Source organism: Prorops nasuta, unplaced genomic scaffold, assembly GCF_024137725.1.
Source record: "Prorops nasuta isolate Cenicafe-Biocafe unplaced genomic scaffold, Cenicafe_Pnas_1.2 PNAS00022, whole genome shotgun sequence".
NCBI lineage: Eukaryota > Metazoa > Arthropoda > Insecta > Hymenoptera > Bethylidae > Prorops > Prorops nasuta.
This window is the reverse complement of record NW_027116819.1, coordinates 2,529,832-2,551,251: the sequence shown is the minus strand read 5'-3', so window position 1 is coordinate 2,551,251 and position 21,420 is coordinate 2,529,832. Positions and strand designations below refer to the sequence as shown.

Here is a 21,420-nt window from a genome sequence, read left to right as displayed (position 1 = left end):
CATGACCAATATCAGTCGTATGATACGAGCATTTGTGGTCAGTTGTGTGTTAAATTTCTAAGAGAACAGACAAAATGTCTTTAACATTTACGCTATCAGGACACGGTCATGTGTTGGAATCAAATTTTTTCCCTCCGATTAATCTAGACGACGGTCACTATGAACTGGGGCTCGTAGATTTTCAAAGTTTCTACTCGATCGCCAATGTAGATGAGACGAATAATAATTTTTACTTTGGTAAAAATAAACTAATAACCATACCTACAGGCTGTTATGAGTTGAGTGCGATAAATGAATACTTGCGTATGCGGATGGAGTTACCTTATGATGATAATGTTATTATTCTGCGCGCCAACAATAACACACTGAAAAGTGAAATAATGTGTAAATATTCTATTGATTTTACAAAAATTAATAATATTGGTTCTCTGCTAGGATTTTCGTCAGACCGCGTAATCCTACCAAACACTTGGGCTGAATCAGACGAGCCTGTGAACATTTTAAAAGTAAATATTCTACGTATCGAATGTAACATTACCGCTGGTGCATATACGAACGGTAGACCACGACATGTCATCCACGAATTTTTCCCAAGCGTTCCACCAGGCTATAAAATCTCGGAAACACCGAAGAACGTCATTTACTTGCCAGTCATTGCAAGGGTAATCGATCGTCTCACATTACGTATTCTCGATCAAGACAATCGTCCTGTAAATTTTGGAAAGGAGGAAATCACCATACGATTACACATTAGAAGATGTTGATTTATAAGAATACCGACGATTATAAACCAACATTACTCGATGAACCAATCAGTCAATTAGCTGCATCAGAGCTGAATACATCAGTTCAGAGTGAAATAGGGAAAAACGTGATCGGTGACAAAAAAGTTTTGACAAGAAAAAATATAAATTTTTTACACTCATTGGGTCTGACTGTGAAGAAAAGAAATAATGGATCCATTGAACGTTACCGCACAGCCTGCGTACGACAACCGCATCACTAAATTGGAAATACATGCTTACAATCCGTATGCGAATGCATCATTGGGAAATAGCGATGAAATTCGTATCCCAATACAACAGCAAGATTTGATTCTTTTGCCCAGTGGTAGTTACCTCTACATAGAGGGGAAGCTGATTGAAGGTACTCGTGCTGCTACTACACCTTTGACGGATAAAGTTATGCTCGACGCTAATTCCATGGCATTTCTGTTTGATGAAATTCGTTATGAATTGAACAGTATTGAGATTGATCGGTGCAAAAACGTTGGTATCACCACCAGTATGAAGAATCTCGTATCTTTAAGCAGTGAAGAGAGTATGAGTCTACGTCATTCTGGCTGGTTCGTTGCCACTCAAGAGCGTGAAAATGTTGCTGACACATTCAGCTTTTGCATACCCCTGCATATGCTGTTGGGATTCTGCGAAGATTACAAACGTGTCGTTATCAATGCACGCCATGAGCTCGTTCTGATACGAGCGCGTAATGATATAAATTCAATATTTTCTTCGAATCAGTTTACCGATTCTGGGATTGAACTGCATCGAGTGCAATGGAGAATGCCTCACGTAACTTTAAATGAATTTACCAAACTACAATTTCTACGCATTATCGAGCAGAATAAAAATCTCACCATGGCTTTTCGTTCCTGGGAGCTCTACGAATATCCCCTTTTACCACAAACACAGCGACATACATGGGCTGTTAAAGCAGCTACACAATTGGAGAAGCCTCGATACGTGATACTGGCGTTTAGAAAGAATAAGAAGAACGATCAATATTCGAATGTACTTAAATTTAGCGATTGCGATGTACGTGATGTTAAAGTCTATTTAAATTCTGAATTTTATCCGTACGATCGTCTCGATACTGATTTCACGAAATCTCGCTACTCCGTACTCTATGATATGTATGTAAAATTTTTCCACTCATATTATGCTGGTGAAAAACTGTCGAAACCAATGCTCGATTACCTAAACTTCTTGCAATACGGTCCGCTCTTTGTAATTGATTGTTCACATCAGAACGAGTCAGTGAAAACCGGCACGGTCGATGTTAAGATTGAAATCGAGTGTTGGAAAAATATTCCGAGTAATACTACAGCCTATTGTTTAATTATACATGATAAAATTATAGACTATAATCCGCTTACGAATATTGTTAGAAATGTAAGTTAGATATGTAAGGTTAGAAAAAAAAATAAAGTACTTTTTAATAAATATATATAAAGCATTTTATTCACTCATTTATTATGCAAAACACTTATTGTTTAATCTTAAATTCTAAATTATTATAATTCCCGCCTAAGTATTTCATGATTAAAATATTTTGTGATGCTGCATTTATCAGCTCCGTAAACTGATCCTGCGATTCGAGTAAGGCAACCATCCGGGCAGGGAGATAAAACCAATCCTCCGTTGATAGTTTCGCTATTATCCTCATTCCATATTTAGTCTTTATTTTCATCATTTCAATTATTTCATATTCTTTATTTTCCTCGAGACTGTTTAATTTAACAAATGTCTTCTCAGGGATGAAAGCGAATGCATTAACTCCAGTTAAAAATGCCATTTTATGTAGACCCTATATTAGAGAAAACTATTATTATTATTATTATTGAAAAATTAAAACAATATTTGAATAATATATTCCTACCTTTCTTTAGCAATTGAGACTGAGGTATAAACTGATCTGAGTTTTCTTACTGGTTGTGGTTGATGCACTAACTAAAGTACTGATCGGAAGATTCTTGCTGGTTGTGCGGTCGATGCACTAGCTAAAGTTTGAACAGATTGAAGCTGGTTCAGTATTATTCGAATCCATTTATATAGAAAAAATTGTTGATGGAGGGGGTAAAATTCATTGATGGAAGGGGTAAATAATTTTTTGTTGAAAACGTGTGCAGATTTTTAACATGTCATTAACACTGATTAGTAAGATGATATACTGCTGATTAATCAAATTATGATTCTATTAAAAGAATATGCATGAATCATTCAAGCACATTTTGATGATCTTCAATGTGTTAGCGATCAACATATTTGTAAAGATCTATCATCTGGATAAAATATATATTAAAATTTCGTAAAAAAATATGATCTCGCTGAAGATCTCAATTTCACCCCCCACACGTATGACATATCGTTATACGGTAAGGTCCAGCGTGGAGCGTCTAAGAGGTACTTAATTTTCATCACGTGCTGATATTTAATACGACAAAGATATTTGTATATCTGAAGCACGCTTCTCTCTCGCTGAAATTTGATGCATCAAAAGTATTTGTACATCCAAAACATACATCGTTCATACAAATCTTTCTAATATGTATTATATTTAAGAATTAAACGACCTAGGCTTATTAATAAAATCATTCTTCTATTAAAAGCATGCGTATGATTGTATATCTGAAGCATCAAAAGTATTTGCACATCCGAAACATACATCGTTCATACAAATCTTTCTAATATATATCATATTTAAGAATTAAACGACATAGGCTTATTAATAAAATTATTCTTCTTCTTTTATTAAAAGCATGTGTATGTGTTATACCTTAAACGTTTCTGCCTTGAAACTCTATTACGTTGATTCTCAGGATGATTTTGGTTTCATCGCTTAGCAAGATGATGATATGTGTTTGCTTATCTAAAGTAGGGTGTAATTCCATCAAACGAAATAAAATATGAATGATAAGTACACACACCTCCAACGTTTCTGTTGAAAGGGTGTCTTTTATTAAGGTAGTTGGTGGTGGAAATGTTTTAAATACTTGAGTAGCTCTAAACAGTTCATTAGATTTTTGTTTCATCCTCTGTTTTAACAGTTTAAACTAAAGGAGACATTTTGAAGAAAAACTATTTCAATGGTTAATATTAAAGTTATATACAATTGTAGTGACAATATATTAAATGAAATTGAAAGGGATATGAACTTATTATTTGAATTACTATTTCAAATTAATACAAATATGCAACGTTGTGAGGAAATTATAAGTGATGATTGTAGCGAGGAATATATTGATGTTATTGAAATAATCGACGGTGAGAACGAGACAATGATTGAAGATGAAGTAACTGAAGTATTGACCGCAGATGATTCTGATGATGTTAATACTGTAATTCAAATAATTGACAGTGATAATAGTGATGATATTGAGCACAATTTTTCGATTTTTGCAAATAATAAAGTTACTGGAATAATCAACAGAGAGAATGACATGATAATTGAAGATGAAGTAAACGAAGTATTCAATGTAGATGATTCTAATGATGCTAATACTGTAATTGAAATAATTGACAGTGATAATAGTGATAATAGTGATGATTGTAGCGAGGAATGTATTGATGTTATTGAAATGATCAACGGTGGAACGAGACAATGGTTGAAGATAAAGTAACTGAAGTATTGACCGCAGATGATTTTGATGATGCTAATACTGTAATTCAAATAATTAACAGTGATAATAGTGATGATATTGAGGACAATTTTTCGATTTATGAAAATAATAAAGTTACTGGAATAATCGACAGCGAGAATGACATGATAATTGAAGATGAAGTAAACGAAGTATTCAATGTAGATGATTCTGATGATGCTGATACTGTAATTGAAATAATTGACAGTGATAATAGTGATGATATTGAGGACAATTTCTCGATTTTTGAAAATAATAAAGTTACTGGAATAATCGACAGCGAGAATGTCATGATAACTGAAGATGAAGTAAACGAATAGGTGTATATTTATAGCATTCTAGCCTTTACGTAGTAATATTGAATGCATATGATGATTGTATGTACTTTTCAGTTAACACTGACATCTGTCAAGAACGCTTTAAAAAGGTCTTATAGCAGGAATTACTATCTCATAGTTACGAAGTTTCGAATTAAAAATATCATTTTAAAATAGAGTAGTCTTTTTAAAAAAAGCATGTTATATGTGTGAACCAGCAGCTTTATTACCGTGGCTTCAAGCACTGAAAGGAGAAGATTGGGTCAAGAAAAACGAGATGTAATTGTTGAACTATTATCTTCTGAAAATATATAACTTAAAAAAATGTAACATTGTACATTTATATTATCAACATTTTAATCAATGTATATTTCAATAATACCATTTTATAATTAACTGTTATTACAATAAAAACATATATAATAAGGTTTATTTTTGTTTTGTTGATTTATAAAATTGTGTTTGTGCATGCTATTATATATTAGTTCAAAAATTGCTGAGCTATGGAAAAAAGTAACATACTCAGCTACATTTAGGGTAAAGGGGGTTCAACGGGGTAGTAGCATGCTGCAAAGATTCAAGGTTACGCGAGCAAAAAAAAACGCAGGGAGAATCTGTTTTACCATCTAGGAAATTGCTTTTACTAACTGAGACCTGACGTCAGAGGAGTGGGGGTGTGATGTCAAAATGCTGCAAGTATCCTCCCGCACCCCCGCAACCCTCTCGCCCATACTTGCTGCGAGCTCACGTGGAGCCTCCGATTTCCCCCACCACCACCGCTTAGCACTTCTTGGCTCCCCCCACTACCTCGCAACCAGGCTCAGCCGAGTGGACAGGAGTGGGGGGGGCCAGAACCGGCCTAGCATGTCTACTAATCTTCTTTAAATTATTCCATAAATTCCTTAGACATTTTAGTGTTCTATGCTCAAAACCTCTTATATTCTTACATTCTTTTTCTATCATCTTCCAAGCTTTATCTTTTTCTCGTAAACCATATTTATCAGTTTCTTTGCTTTCTATTATACTGGAATATTTTTTCAATATTCTTAAAAATAAAAGTTTTTCGTCAATACTATAGTTCTCAGATCTTCTGGATTTTTGGTTACTCATTTTAAATATTTAATGAGGATAAACTTGTCCACCTAGTAACAAGTATATTATGGAACGATGAGAACATTGGAAAATGTTTTATTAGATTGAATTAGTTAAAATAATTTTTAGTTTTAATTCCTATATTCTTACAAAACGTTATAAGATCCCACAAAAAACAAGCTTTGCTTGTAAAAAAAGGACGGCAAGTACATAAGTCGTATCTAGTATGATTAATATATAGTAATATAAAATATTTTAATTAAAAAAAAGTAGTGAAATCCAAATGTTAGGCAAGTATAAATTTTTTCCATGGCGAAAATTGAAATTTAGAAAAAAGTAAATAGTAATACAAAAATTACTTGCCAGGCCCGTTGTATGCAATCGTATTAAATAGCCACATTTTTAACTTACGAGAAGCAATGCTTATATTGCAAGATAGCAACTTACACATGAATATTACGGGCCCGGCAAGTAATTTTTGTATTACTATTTACTTTTTTCTAAATTTCAATTTTCGCCATGGAAAAAATTTATACTTGCCTAACATTTGGATTTCACTACTTTTTTTTAATTAAAATATTTTATATTACTATATATTAATCATACTAGATACGACTTATGTACTTGCCGTCCTTTTTTTACAAGCAAAGCTTGTTTTTTGTGGGATCTTATAACGTTTTGTAAGAATATAGGAATTAAAACTAAAAATTCTTTTAACTAATTCAATCTAATAAAACATTTTCCAATGTTCTCATCGTTCCATAATGTAAAGCTTCAATTCGAGATATTAATTTATTAATCTATTAAATATAATACAAATTATTACAATGATGAGTTCTTATCATAATTACACTTTTAGAGGCATTTAACATAGGATTCAATGACTGTTTGAGTTATATTTTCAACATCATATACCCAATATCACATTAAAGCCTTTCGCTTTCAAAAATTTGTTTCTAAATTTACCTTTAAATCCACTTTTTTCTTAGGTGTTACTCTCACTATCATCTTTGCATTATGGCTCTTTCCCTGGTAAACTAGTGACATTTATATATTCTTTTCATTAATATAAACTGTAAAATATATACCAGTTAATGCAATGGAAGTCTATGTTTTTTAGGTATACTGCTTTCAGTTTCTTGAAGTTACACACTGTATGTTCTATTACATGTGAAATATTGAAATTATGAATTCCTTTCATATTTACACATTTACATGATTTTATTATAATTTTCATCAACTATGTTATTTCTAATTCCAAAGTTGTATGCCCAAAATCACCTGCAGGCACTTCACTCTCAAGGATTTTCTTATAAATTAACTCATATTTATCCATCACTTTTTTAGCTGTTAACCTCAACATCAACTTTGAATTATGGCACTTTCTCCAGCACACTAGTGCCATTTATATTTTCCCTTCATTAGTATAAACTAGGAAATACACCAATTTATACAATGGATGCCTCTCTTTATTAAATATACAGCTTTCAGTTTCCTAATTTTATTCACCATATGCCTGATCACATGTAAAATATTGCAATCATGAATTCTTTTCATATTTACACATCTACATAAATTTATTATAATTTTCATCAACTATGTGATTTCTAATTCCAAAGTTGTATGCCTAAAATCACCTGCAAGCACTTCACTCTTAAGGATTTTCTTATAAATTAGCTCATATTTATCCATCATTTTCTTAGCTGTTACCGTCAATATCAACTTTGAATTATGGCACTTTCTCCAGCACACTAGTACCATTTATATTTTCCTTTCATTAATATAAACTAGGAAATACACCAATTTATACAATGGAAGCCACTCTTTTGTGGATATACTGCTTTCAGTTTCGCAAAGTTATTCACTGTAAATTCTATTGCATGGAAAATATTAATATGATGACTTCTTTTCATTGTTTCATTTCTAGATGACGTTATCATTAAAATTATGATTTAATTGACTTATATATTTCAAAGGGTTTATGCCCAAAATCACCTGCATGCCTTTCGCTATTAAAAATTGGCTTCCAAATTAATTTTTTAATTTCTCCACCTTTTCCTTAGGTTTAACTCTCAACATTAACTTTGCATTATGGCTCTTTCTATGGTAAACTGGAATCATTTCTGACTTCTTGTATTAAATATTACAGCTTAACCCTGCACAATGACACAATAAACATGTTATTGTAAATCAATCTGAAATAAAATCTCACTAAGTACCAAAAGATATATTACATATTATATTATAAAAATCAATGTTATTCTTATAAAAAATTAAATTTGAATAATTTTTTTGGTAATAATAATAATTTCTTTCTATTCTGATTGGGGAAGCGTAGGTAAATATATGGTTTTAATACTTTTTTATATTATAATTGAATATTAAATAACGATTAGAAAATATTTATCTGCTTTTCTTTAATCGTAGTAATAAGAAAGATTTATTGTCTCATGGAAAATTGTTTCTATATATGATATAACCTATCGGACAGTTGAAATCCATATGAGTTTAAAGAAAAGAAAAATTTAAACATGAATTTTGTTATTGATTTCCATTCCTGGATGTTTAGCATATGTTTAAACCTCATCCTTCTCTGTTTCATTTACAACCTTTGTTAATCTGTATTCTCCAATGACAGGGTATTTCCAAGAATTGTTATAGCATTTGGCACTGGTTGGCATCAAACTGCAAACTATGAAATAATGCCTATATATAACTTTGTTTTAATTAAACAAATTCTTTTTACAATGTACTTACTTTACATGAAAATGTTTATGTTTATAGCTATTGAGACACTACCGTGTGTCTTAATTATGAGTGAATGTAACAAGATTATCCTTATCTGTTTTATCTGCAATAACCTGCATTTTTGAATAACAGGGTATTTCAATAACCTTTGAAGTACATCTGGAAAGAGAGACTCAACAAATTAATTGTTATATTTTAATACATGCTTGAGCTGAATTAAAAAATAAATAAATAAACAATTAATTTTTAATTACATACATTTTAAGCGGTTGAATGAGTTACACATACTTTACCATGTGATAATGAACAATTGGCTTATCTTTTTCTTTCGCTAGTAAATTGACATATCATTGAGTCATCAACAGTTAATCACATTTCAAACTACTGTTTCCATTGCTCAACCAGTACTCCGTAGTTGCATTAAACCAAAGCTCTGTTTTCCAGCAACACATGGCAGCACTATCTTCATTATCTATTTTATTATAAAAAGTAGTAATATTCACTGGAACTGTAACTGATTCCTCTTTAACTATTGTAGTACTTTTTGGTGCTTGCATTTTTCCAAGAATTGTTATAGCATTTGGCACTGGTCTGGCATCAAATTGCAAACTATGAAAGGATACCTTGTATATAACTTTGCTTTAATTAAACTAATTTTTTTCACAATGTACTTACTTTTCTTAAAAACGTTTATGTTAATTGTTGTTGAAACACTACCATGTGTGTTGGTTATGAGTGAACGTAACAACCTCATCCTTTTGTTTCATTTACAATTTTCGTTAATCTACATTCTTCAATAACAGGGTATTTCCAAGAATTGTTAGAGCATTTGGCACTGGTATGACTTCAAATCAGAGGTGCATACAAGGAAAATATTTTATTTATAACCTGAAATAAAATCCCACAAAGTACCACAAAATATTAAATTTTAATATATTTTACAATGTTGTGTTACTTATCTGATTCTCCATCAGACTCCTTCATGTATTTATTCCTTTAGTTTGTTTAATTATCTACACTTTGAATTATATCATACTATTTTTATCCCAACAGAGTAATTTTGATTTTGACAGTTCTATCGAAATCGATCGAAATTTAGGGTTATGCCGGTATTGAATATAGCAGGTGAATATAGCAGCCAACTTCAGCCCGAGACATACAGAAGCGGTCAACTTCAGCCCGAGACATACAGATCAGCCCGAGACATACAGAAAGGAAGGAGAAGAATTTCAACTTCGGCATATATATAGCTAACAGAGTATGAGATCTCTGGATTGCGTGAACCGATTTTAATGTTTATGGGCTCAAATGAAAGCTCGTTCCAAACCATTTTAAGAAAAGCTTTGCTTAAATCATGATAGTGGATTATTCACAAAGAAAAATCGGTTTGAAAATTAGGACAGCCAAACTTGCTGTATAAGAGAGTAGTGCCTCGACGGCCGTATATACATGTCATTATCTACTTTTTTCTGTACTTGCCGTCGAGACACTACCGTGTCTCTTGATACATATGTATTGTTTTTCACAGTATTTCACATATATTATTCAGAAGATAATTTACTCTTTTAAGGCCAATTTATAGAAGTCTGTAAACATCTATAACTGTGAAGAGATTGTCCCTACAAAAAACTTAAATGTTCAAAAATCGTTGCAATATATACAAAATTTTTAGCGTAAATTATTTAATTTGTATAATTTATTATAATGAATAAATTAAAATACCTGAAGTAATGTTCTTTCTCCAATTAAGAAGAAAGTATTGAAGTAACAATTTTTATATACTTAATATTTAACATAAATTAAAATTATTACTGAAATCATTAGCCAATATTAATTTATACCGGCTAACTTATTTTTACTTTGTAGGATGTGTGTGATACGTGACGGAGTTAGCAAAATGTACTATATGGCGCTGTCACCGAAAGGATTATCATACTTGAAGTTTTATTATGAGGTTAATTTTAATGGCTGCCAATCCATTTTTTTAGTTTGCATAGGTTGGTACTACTACTTAACTTGGGGTTAAGTTAACTACGCGTTGGTGAAAGTGGCCCTAAGTAGTAAAAGGTTTATGTCATGTAAACACAAATTTGACAGGTCAACTCGATGGTTATGTTCAAATTTATTTCAGATAAGTATAAATTGGTTATTATGTATAAAACGCATTAAAACGCGATGCTTTGTGAAAATATAATCTTTTACAGAGACTTTGTTTAAATTTGGATGGTGTTCAAAGTCAATTTCAAGGGTACCTGCAAAGAAAAATTTGTTTGCTAACAGATTAGGTATTTTTTAAACGCATCATGGATGGAATGACAAATCATTAGATTTAAGGAATGCGATGGATATACCATAAAAGCATTGCTCTCATCTTTTAAGCTACCTCTCAGCGACGACTTGCCAATGTATTTTCAATGCCAAACCTGTCAAGAGTTAGCAGAATGAGTTTTAAATTACGAATACTTTGATTGAAGACAGCTGAGAGATGGTTTGACTCTGTTGCCTACGCAAGTATCCTGGGTTAGAGGCTGTCTACTTATCATTGGTATGGATTAAAAAATGCAGGCTACACAAAACTTTATTGTAATATATGTGCAAGAGCGCAAAATAAATGTTTTGTAAAAGTTTTAATAACATTAAATAAATAAAATTTTAATTTAATGACAGTTACAGTATTATCTCTAATAAAAATTATTCCTTTATTAATTTTAGAATCCTGTGCTTTCACATCCTCACAATTACTCGTACAACAAACTCTTTAAGTTAGGTGACGCTGTATCGTCCTTATAAATAAGCCTCGCCTGCATCATTGCGAGTTGTACGTCATTCTACTTATTAAAACAAATCTCAATGGCATCTCTCAATGCCCTAGCTAATAAGCAAAGTACTGCTGCCTGCTCAAACCTTTGGTTCCCATGCAAAGCGAAGGCATTCTTTAAAGTTGCTATTCTCGAACGATGCTCAACAAAATTGTTAAGGATGATTGCTGCCATTGTATCTCTTTCTGATTTGTAGAAATAACACAAATAAGATTTTTCTTCTCCTTGGCGAAATAATAATTTGCTGCGTCCAATGGATCTTGCTTTTGTTGGAAAGCTGCTTTGGCTGTTTTGTCTCCGTATGTTTGGAGTAACACGTTACTCCTAATCCATTAACTAACGCATATATAAGTTACTTCAGCATAGACCATTTTGGTTGACCCATGGCGTAATATGGTATCAGGTGTAACAATTCATCTTCGAACTCTGAATGGATGGCTAAACAAGTTTATTTGTCGAGATCTCTTACTTTTGAAATTGAGCTCTTTCAGTAGCAAAAATTTCATGTTATAATTGTAGTGCTTCATAGCCAAAAGGAATGTTAAACCACATTTATCCAGTTAATACGTATAAACTGCTTCACCTTTTTGGTATACCAATGATATTTTCTTTGGCTATAACATTTATCGCAGCGTCTGTAAAGAAACGCTTAGCAAAATCGACATTACAATTCGATACAGTATCATATATAATGCAAGAAGATGCATTTGATCAAGGTAGACAAGCCAGGAAGATGAGTGAGCATTACAAGACGGGAGAGCATTCTACCTGGCTTAAGACCGAAGTGTGAAATTCCTTATTTTTTCGGTACAGAGGACCTTCTATCATTCTGTCGCAAAACTTTGTCGTCTTCCCCCAACATTATATTCAACGATTACCCCTCGTTCACATTACTATATTAAACAAATCAATGTAATCCTGTTTATCTTTGGTTGGCTGTGCTACATTTGTTTCTTTGTCGGCTATAAGTAACGTCCAAAATGGCAGAGGAGAGATAGACGTAATCTTACCATATTTCTACGTCGATTTTTTAAGTACTTTTGTCGTTGATCCCCGAGGTTCAAGTGAAGAAGTCGTGCAAACATAACTGGCCGATACCATTCTTGATCTTGACCATCCTCCTCGTTACTTCATCAAGTTTCTGTAATCCGCTCTTAACGCGCATGAACTACCAATGCACATTTCATGGTCCTTAGTTTTATAGTAATCTGAAATAAAAAATGTATTTTTAATTTTCTTAGATTTCATATTGTTTCATTATTATTTGACATAATCTAATTGCATATAGTAATATTAATTGTTATGTGTCACAATGATTTGTGCAAACCTTTCAAAATAAGTGTCAATTAAAAATTTCCGATCATCATCTGAAGGTGGCGAAAATACCTCTGGTATTTGTAAATAATTTTGCATACCAACACTCGTAGCTCTTTTATCACGTCTTATAATGTTGTGTAGAACGGCTGTTGCTAAAATTACATTCGCTGTTCGTTCTGGGGATGCAAATCGCGAACCAATTGTTAGTACAGCGAACGTTCGCCCCCAAATGCCGAAGCATCTCTCCACCTAAAATATTAAATAATATAAACTATTAATGAATTTGCTCCAATATATGGAAATCCTGAATATCTTGAAAACTTTAATTTAAAGAAATAAATCATTTTCTTTGATTTGTGTGTATTTTGAAAAGTCAAATATAAATATTATGTTTATGATTTTCTTACCATACAGCGGGTTCTGATGTGCGCTTCATTGTACAGTATCTCAGCCGGCGTGGTTGGATTGGCAAGTGGAGTAATTAAATACCTGTGGTTTGCATAGCCACGGTCTCCCAACAGTATACCCATTTCATTCTCGGATTTTCTAAACTCACATTAAATTAAAAAAATGCCAAAATACGTACATGCGTTACAAAACATATGGTGGATACAATATACTATTATGTATCACATCAGCCAGGCGTTCCACGACGGCTCATTTTTTAGCATACTGTTTTGTAACATATAATTCTTTAATACAAATTTAACATTATAATTTTTTGGTCGTTTCTGCGAATCAATACATGTATTACTTATTAACTAACCTAAACAATTTTGAATTCTGGGAATCTTTATTTCATGTCTTCTTCTCGTCCATCGAGAAATGACATGTTTCGAATCTTTATGCATTGTAGTTTAACCTATATCACTACACCTGTAATATATTATAATTAAAACTATAGATCGCATCGGCAATAACCGTTATAAAATGTTATATGTATATGAAAGAGTAACAAAATAAATAATTAAAATGGAGTATAAATATATATACAAATACACAGGAAAATTTATTTAAGTGTTATGGTTAATATCTTAACACTATTTATGTAAGTCTTTAGTACGAGGTTGCGAATTCAATGCAGTTATTCGATTTTTTTTATCGTTTCATTAATTATAATACATATCTAACATGGGCGACGATAATTTTCAAAAAAGTATTCTATTGGGTTTTAAAGTGGTGGATAATAATTTTCACGCGTATACTCTGGTACGCATGATTGTGACATGATTGAGATGCTTGGTATATCAGAATTGCAGAATCGTGTTATTACTTTGAAATAAAAAAATTAAATTGCAGAAATACCGACATGCTCACTATACAAATGCAAAAATTGATCGTAATGATCAGACGAATTATCATTCACGCTCGTTAAAAATGGGTGTGAACATATAGGCTTTTACAGACTTTTTTTTTAATATTTCAAACTTTCACACAACACACATACATGCGCGCATGCATACACACACACGCAAAAGGAAAAATGCAGAGGCCGTCAATAAAAATCTAATTGATTTGGTTTTTGATTAATCTTGCTCTTGTAGGAAATACTTTATTTTCAATGAAACATCGTCTGATTTTAGTTTTTATCCTCAAAAATTAGAATGCCAATGAAATGTAATACTTTCGCACGAATAGAGTTATTTTGGTAGTATAGTAAAATTTTAAACTTACAGATTGTTGAGATTTTCCTAAAGCTTTCACTTTTTGACAAAGCAGAGTCCTTATGTCAATTTGTTCTTTTATACGTCTCTTCTCTGGTTCCTTTTCTTTACTTTCAATATCTGATAATTCTGAAGCAGGGTCAAGTAATTTTAATGGTGGTACTTTGACTCGTGAATTTTCAATTTTATAGTTCAGTTTGTCTAGAGAATCTGAAATTCACAATTATATATTATGCGAAACGTATGATAGGACACCTTTATAACCTAAAAAAGGTAGTAATTTTTGTATTACGTTACTAATGTTTGTGAATATGTCAAATTAAACATAGAATGTAAACCTCGTAAAATCAATTATTATCAAATAATGTTACATTCAAAATATTCAAGATTTTGTACTCATTAAAATTTAATTTTTTTCATTATATTTACAGAGATATACTAATATACACCTGTGTGAACGAATTTTGATCTAAATTTGTAAGATAGTTGAAATATTTTAAAATTTAAGGGAAAATTATACTTTTAATGTGAAAAAATTAAAGTAATATTAAACATTAGTAACATCATTCAAAAATTAATTATTTATTTTTTTAAAGGCTTTTTACTTCCTTACACAGGAATTCCAAGAAAACTATAAGTACCTTCTAAAAACACTATGATTATGTCCCTGGTACTAGATCCGTCTTCATGAATCAATTTATACTTTTTTAAATAATTTGCAGGTTCGGTTAAATGATTAATACGCTCAGATTTAACTATTTCGAAGGTTCCATCATCATGTTTTACATAAGCAAACATAACTTCTAAAAAAAAGAAAATTCATTATGCTTAAAGCAGGTTTATACAATTTAAATCTATAATGAAATCAACAAATTGAAAAAAGACTAGCAATTACTCATGAATACCAATAAATCAGTATAATACGTGAAAATAATTAAGAATCAATATACTATTCACTATTTGGAACATTCAACATCTTTTAAAAAATTTTCTTTGGCATAATTAAAATCTAATTATAAATACTCAACAAAAGTTATTCAAATTTCATAATTTTTAATGTAACGCATGATTAGTATCTGTACATACCTATAAAAACTGATACAAGAATAAGTTTTTCAAATCAAATTACATTTTTTTTAATTACGAGCGAAAATATATAAATAAAAGAAATATAATGTTTAAATTAAAATTTTTAGCGATAAAAGTAGACTATGTTATTCATAATTGATAGTTAATAATCATAGGATTAATGTATGGGATTTTATCTTTTTTTGCTAGTTTTTTCCAGTTAGTTGATTTCAGAAAATATAATTATATTGTTTTAAAAAATTATATTTAAATAATTGGTAGCAAATTGCTACTATCAGAACATATGTTGAATATATGTAGAAAATGAACATTCATAAAGTGTTTACAATCTGTATGTGTCTATTTATTTTAAATCACCGATTATCCTATATTATTAATCCTAGAATTTCTACAATGCCCAATTGACAATACAAGCGGGTGCAAAAGTAATAGAACGGGCATAAAATCACTTTATTAGTAACTTTCAGAATTTGAATTAATCGTAATGAGAGTCATATAACGTAGCGTATTAACAAAACGTCGCGATAAATTTCGAATTCAATTTTATCTTCTATTATCAAGAATGGCTTCTCAATTGAATGAAATTGATTTTTCAACGAATTAATGAAAACGCTTTACATATAATTATCTAACATTTATTATGCATTAAAGCAGGTTTAAATAATACGGTAATACAATTTAAATCTATAATGAAAGCAAGAAATTAAAAAAGACTAGCAGTTACTCATGAAATCCAATAGATAAGTATAATAAGTGAAAATCGTTAAGAATCAATGTACTATTCATTTTTTAAAAATATTCTTCATCTTTTAAAAAGTTCGCTTTGGAATAATTGAAACCTTGTTATTCATATTCAACAAAAGTAATTTAAATTAGATAATTTTAATATAATTCATGATTCATGATTAGTATCTGTACATACATATAAAAACTAATACAAAAATTATTTTTTTAATACAACTTTAATAACATTTTTGTAATTGCGATCGAAAATGTTTAAATGAAAGAAATATATGTTTTAACTTAAGTTTTTGGTGATAAAAATAGACTACGTTATTGATAATTCATTATTATCAGTTTTTGCTAGTTTTTTTCACGTAGATGATTTTACAAGATATTAAATTAACTGCTAAAAAATTAATTACATTTTAAATGATTAATAGTAAATTGGAGTAAGAAAGCATTGTCATTCTCAGAACTGTGTATAAAAACCAAATATTACTGAACAGGCGACCGTACGCACGTGCTGTTTTATCTACATCATAACAAAATAAATTAAAATTCACTGTAGGTAATTATATGATTGATATTATTCCTACAATTGAGAAACATTTGTATAAACCTGCGAGAACTAATGAAAAATAATTTTTAAAATAATTCATAGTGACCGCAACAAATCCGACCTCTGATTCTTGGAAAGAGTATTTGTGATGTACAGTTTCAAAACATTGGATTTCTAGAAAGTGCTGGGAGACAAACAAAACATGACCGAACAAGCGAACGAATTGCCGCGTACCGTTCATTAGTTGATGCCGAAAACAGTATTATACAGAAACACAACTCTAAAAAAATGCATATTTACCGTGGAATTTTCTAAGTAATATTCGTAAAAATCACAATGAACATTATCGAATCGACGTATAAATATGTCCGTGCGCGTGTTACAAGGTAACTTCGTGTATTGTATTTTACGAAAAAAGTTTGTTACAATAATCTAAATCAGTACAATAATAGAAATAAAATTGTTTACAATGTATATAAAATTGTTATTAACTTCAGGCACGTGTAACTAAAACTCATAGATTATTTCAATAAACGTACTCGCGCACATAAAAATAAAAGATAATAGAATAAATTGGTCCAGTATCTTTAAAAAGACGAATGAGCGAACCCCTACGCCAGATCCGTACAAATGCTGCTTCAATGAATATTATGCCATCTGGATCGGGAACAGTACAACCACAGCAACCGCAGCAACTACTTTACGACGTTTATATGCAAAAAAAAATTTTTAAGGAAGAAACTAAAATTCAATTATTGAAGCTACAAATAAAAAATGCGCAATTGCAAATAGAAGTGTCGGAAAGAAAATTAAAAAGACTGAAAGAAGATAGGTAAATAAAACTCACACACGAGTTATTATATTATACTTTTATTTTAATTATTGTCATATTTTACAGAATATAAAATGGAATCAGCCGATAGAGGGGCGCAAAATTTATTGGAAAAGTGTCTTATCCAAATTGCCTAATATAACAATTTATAAAAATTATAGAGAGAATAGTCCGAGCATGTGACTTTCCTCCTCTTCTTCAAGACTTTATGATTTTTGTTCATTTTATATTATAAATTTATTTTAATATTAAATTACATGCGTTCTTAATAGCCAAATATTTTAGTCCATACCAATGATAAGTAGACAGCTTCTAACCCAGGATACTTGCGTAGGCAACAGAGTCAAACCATCTCTCAGCTGTCTTCAATCAAAATATCCTTAATTTGGAGCTCATTTTGCTAATTCTTGACATGTTCGGCATGGAAGATACATTGGCAATTCGTCGCTGAGAGGTTTCCTGTGGCAAAGTCCTCCAATTCTCTTCTTGTAAACTTCCACGTGCTTGGTATTCGTCCAACTCCTGGTGCTGCAAATTGGAGATTAGAAAACTTTTGATTTTTTGACTGAATTTGTATATGGAGAATAAGCCTGCATTTTTTAGTCCATACCAATGATAAGTAGACAACCTCTAACCCAGGATACTTGCGTAGGCAACAGAGTCAAACCATCTCTCAGCTGTCTTCAATCAAAGTATTCGTAATTTAAAACTCATTCTGCTAACTCTTGACAAGTTTGGCATGGAAAATACATTGGCAAGTCGTCGCTGTGAGGTAGCTTAAAAGATGAGAGCAATGCTTTTATGGTATATCCATCGCATTCCTTAAATCTAATGATTTGTCATTCCATCCATGATGCACTGTTTAAAAAATACCTAATCTGTTAGCCAACAAATTTTTCTTTGCAGGTACTCTTGAAATTGACTTTGAACACCATCCAAATTTAACCAAAGTCTCTGTAAAAGATTATATTTTCACAAAGCTTCGCGTTTTAATGCGTTTTATACATAATAACCAATTTATACTTATCTGAAATAAATTTGAACATAACCATCGAGTTGACCTGTCAAATTTGTGTTTACATGACATAAACCTTTTACTACTTAGGCTTAGCGCACGAAAAGCAACTTAATACCTTACGCGTCTTACGTAATTTCTTAAGTGAAGCTTTACGTTACGCTTCACGTAAAGCGAACTTACGGCAAGGCACAGAACTAAACGTGAAACGTATCACGTAAGCTACTGCCCGCGAAATGGAAAAGACATACTGGACAGCAATACAATATTTTGCTCTAATAAAATAGTAAGTGTCATATCATTTAATTGGTTTAATAAATATTTAGATACCTATATGTAACGAAAAATGCATGAAAAAAATCAATATAAAAATTCATTTATACATATTAAATGTACTAAAGATCATACATATAACCTCAACTGAAAAAATCAGTAACTATATTTACATATAATATTTTTAACATTAAATATTGATTATTTAATAGATTAATTAATTACTGTATTATTACGATGATTTTTAACAGATGCTAGAACAGCCTATGTATTAAAGTTATATCCATTGTAACGCTAATTAAAGATTACAATTAGCATTCAAAGCTAATCCAAGAGGAAATTGTGGTACGTACATTGTCGTTGAATATAAATACATATACCATATCGTCTTCTATTTAATATTAAATGTCTGATCTCATTGTTGTTAAATAGGTACCAGTTTGCTTCATGTTCACAATAGATATTTCATTTAGCAAGAGAACGCTGTATAAGTGAATGTAGCTATCATTGGTTTTATGTGAATAATGATTAATTATTGTAACTGTATTAAAAAGTATTAACAGCTTACAGTAAAAAGTAATATTTTTCGAAGACTGGAATTATATTATCTTTCAAAAATATTTAGGAGGTAAATTGTGTGGTTAGTATATTTATAAACATAGATGTATACTAATATATTTTGTTTTCAATTGTAAATATTTCATTTTTTCAGTAAGGTATAATTTTTCATTCGTTATATATACATATTTGATTAATAAACGTTTATTGCTTTAGCTGTTATATATATTGAATGAAAATTAAGAGATATTTAAAACAAAACATATTATTCCTTTTGGCCGTGATACTTTTTTATCTTAAATTAAAAAAGAAAAAGATTGACGGAAGGTGGAAAAATAGAAAATGGCTAGTTAGACCGATAAATCTGTGCAGGAAAGAGAAAGGAGAATTTCACAACCTCTTTCAGGAAGTAAAAGAAGATGACAAAATGTTTTTTAAATACACGAGGATGAATCTTTTTCATTTTAAAAAATTATTAAGGATTTTACAACCTTTTCTATCTAAAAAAACGACAAGAGCAATTTCTGCAGAGGAGAGACTCGTTGTATTACTAAGGTAGTTATTTTCATCAAATTTATTACTAAATTGTTGCTACAATGTAATTTTAAGAAATTTATAAAAGTCTCTTTTTTACCTTTAGGTATCTTTCAACTGAGAATTCGACTTCTAGTTTAGCATTTTCGTTTCGAATGGGCCAATCGACAGTCAGGAAAATTATAAAAGAAGCTTCTGTAACTCTCGCACGAACATTAAGACCCGCATACTTGGCATGTCCTCGTGATGATCAATGGAAAAATATAGTTAAAGGATATTGGAAACGATGGAACATGCCGAATTGTTTTGGTGCCATCGACGGGAAACACATTCTTCTACGATGTCCTCCCAATTCAGGATCGCTGTTTTTTAATTACAAAAAGCAGTTTAGTATTGTGCTTTTGGCTGTTTCAGATGATCTGTATAAATTTAGTTTAGTGGATATAGGGGCTTACGGAGGAAACAGCGATGGAGGAATCTTTGAAAACTGCAATATTGGAAAAATGCTAATTAATAACCAATTAAATTTGCCTACATATTTAGCTCGTCTACCTAATAGTAATGTTATGTTGCCTGGGTATTTTATTGCAGATTCTGCATTTCCATTAAGTAATCGATTAATGAAACCTTATTCGGCTAGTAACTTATCAGAGGAGCAAAAGATTTATAATTACAGAATTTCTAGAGCTCGAAGGACTGTCGAAAGTGCATTTGGCATTTTTGCAAACCGTTGGAGAATATTTCATACGCCAATATGTGTATTACCAACCACTGCTGACTCTCTTATTGCGGCAGCAGTTTGTTTACACAACTATGTTATGCATGAGGAGAAAAATGATAATATAAAAAATTACAGTCAAAGAATAATAGAGCCTTTTGAAGAAGAAAATGACATTTGGATCGAGCAAAGTGAATTATATGACAGGACTGTTACAACCGCAACAAGGCAAAGAGATATTCTAAAGAATTATTTTACCTCCAATGGAAGAGTAGAATTTCAGGAGGATTATATTCATAGAGGAGAATTCGCAGAATATATATGATAGTATATGCTATGTTAAAAATTGTTGTACTCTCATCAACTAACATCTCTTTAATATAATCACTAAGTGTCACTAACTGAAATAATTCCCACTATTAAATATCTCAACACTATATAGTTTACCAAACAAGATAATATATAACCTTCTTATTATCTCTTAAAAAATTGCCTACTATTTATATTCTTTTGAAGCTCAAATGTTAAATCTTAATAGTATAATAGTGTTGAACCTTTATATATACTTTTCCTAAAGTATAATTATCGCTAATATTCCCTATATGGTATAAAATACTTGTATCATCATTGTATTTTGTTATTGTTTAAAGAAATCAAATGACTATTAATTATACGGCGATAAATGTATAATATTGCAGTTATTTTTCTAGTAGATTGTAAGCTAAAAAAATCTTTATTTTCAAAG

The 21,420-nt window shown here is 30.8% G+C and overlaps 1 protein-coding gene across 1 annotated transcript; it reads left to right on the top strand.

Moving 5' to 3' along the window:
• Nucleotides 1-3,970: 3,970 nt before the first annotated feature.
• On the top strand, nucleotides 3,971-11,364 carry LOC136781297 (homeobox-like protein HDP1). Its single transcript, XM_066740149.1, has 3 exons — nucleotides 3,971-4,395; nucleotides 4,461-4,725; nucleotides 11,287-11,364. Exons 1-3 carry the CDS (start codon nucleotides 3,971-3,973, stop codon nucleotides 11,362-11,364), a joined length of 768 nt encoding a protein of 255 aa, XP_066596246.1.
• Nucleotides 11,365-21,420: the final 10,056 nt, after the last annotated feature.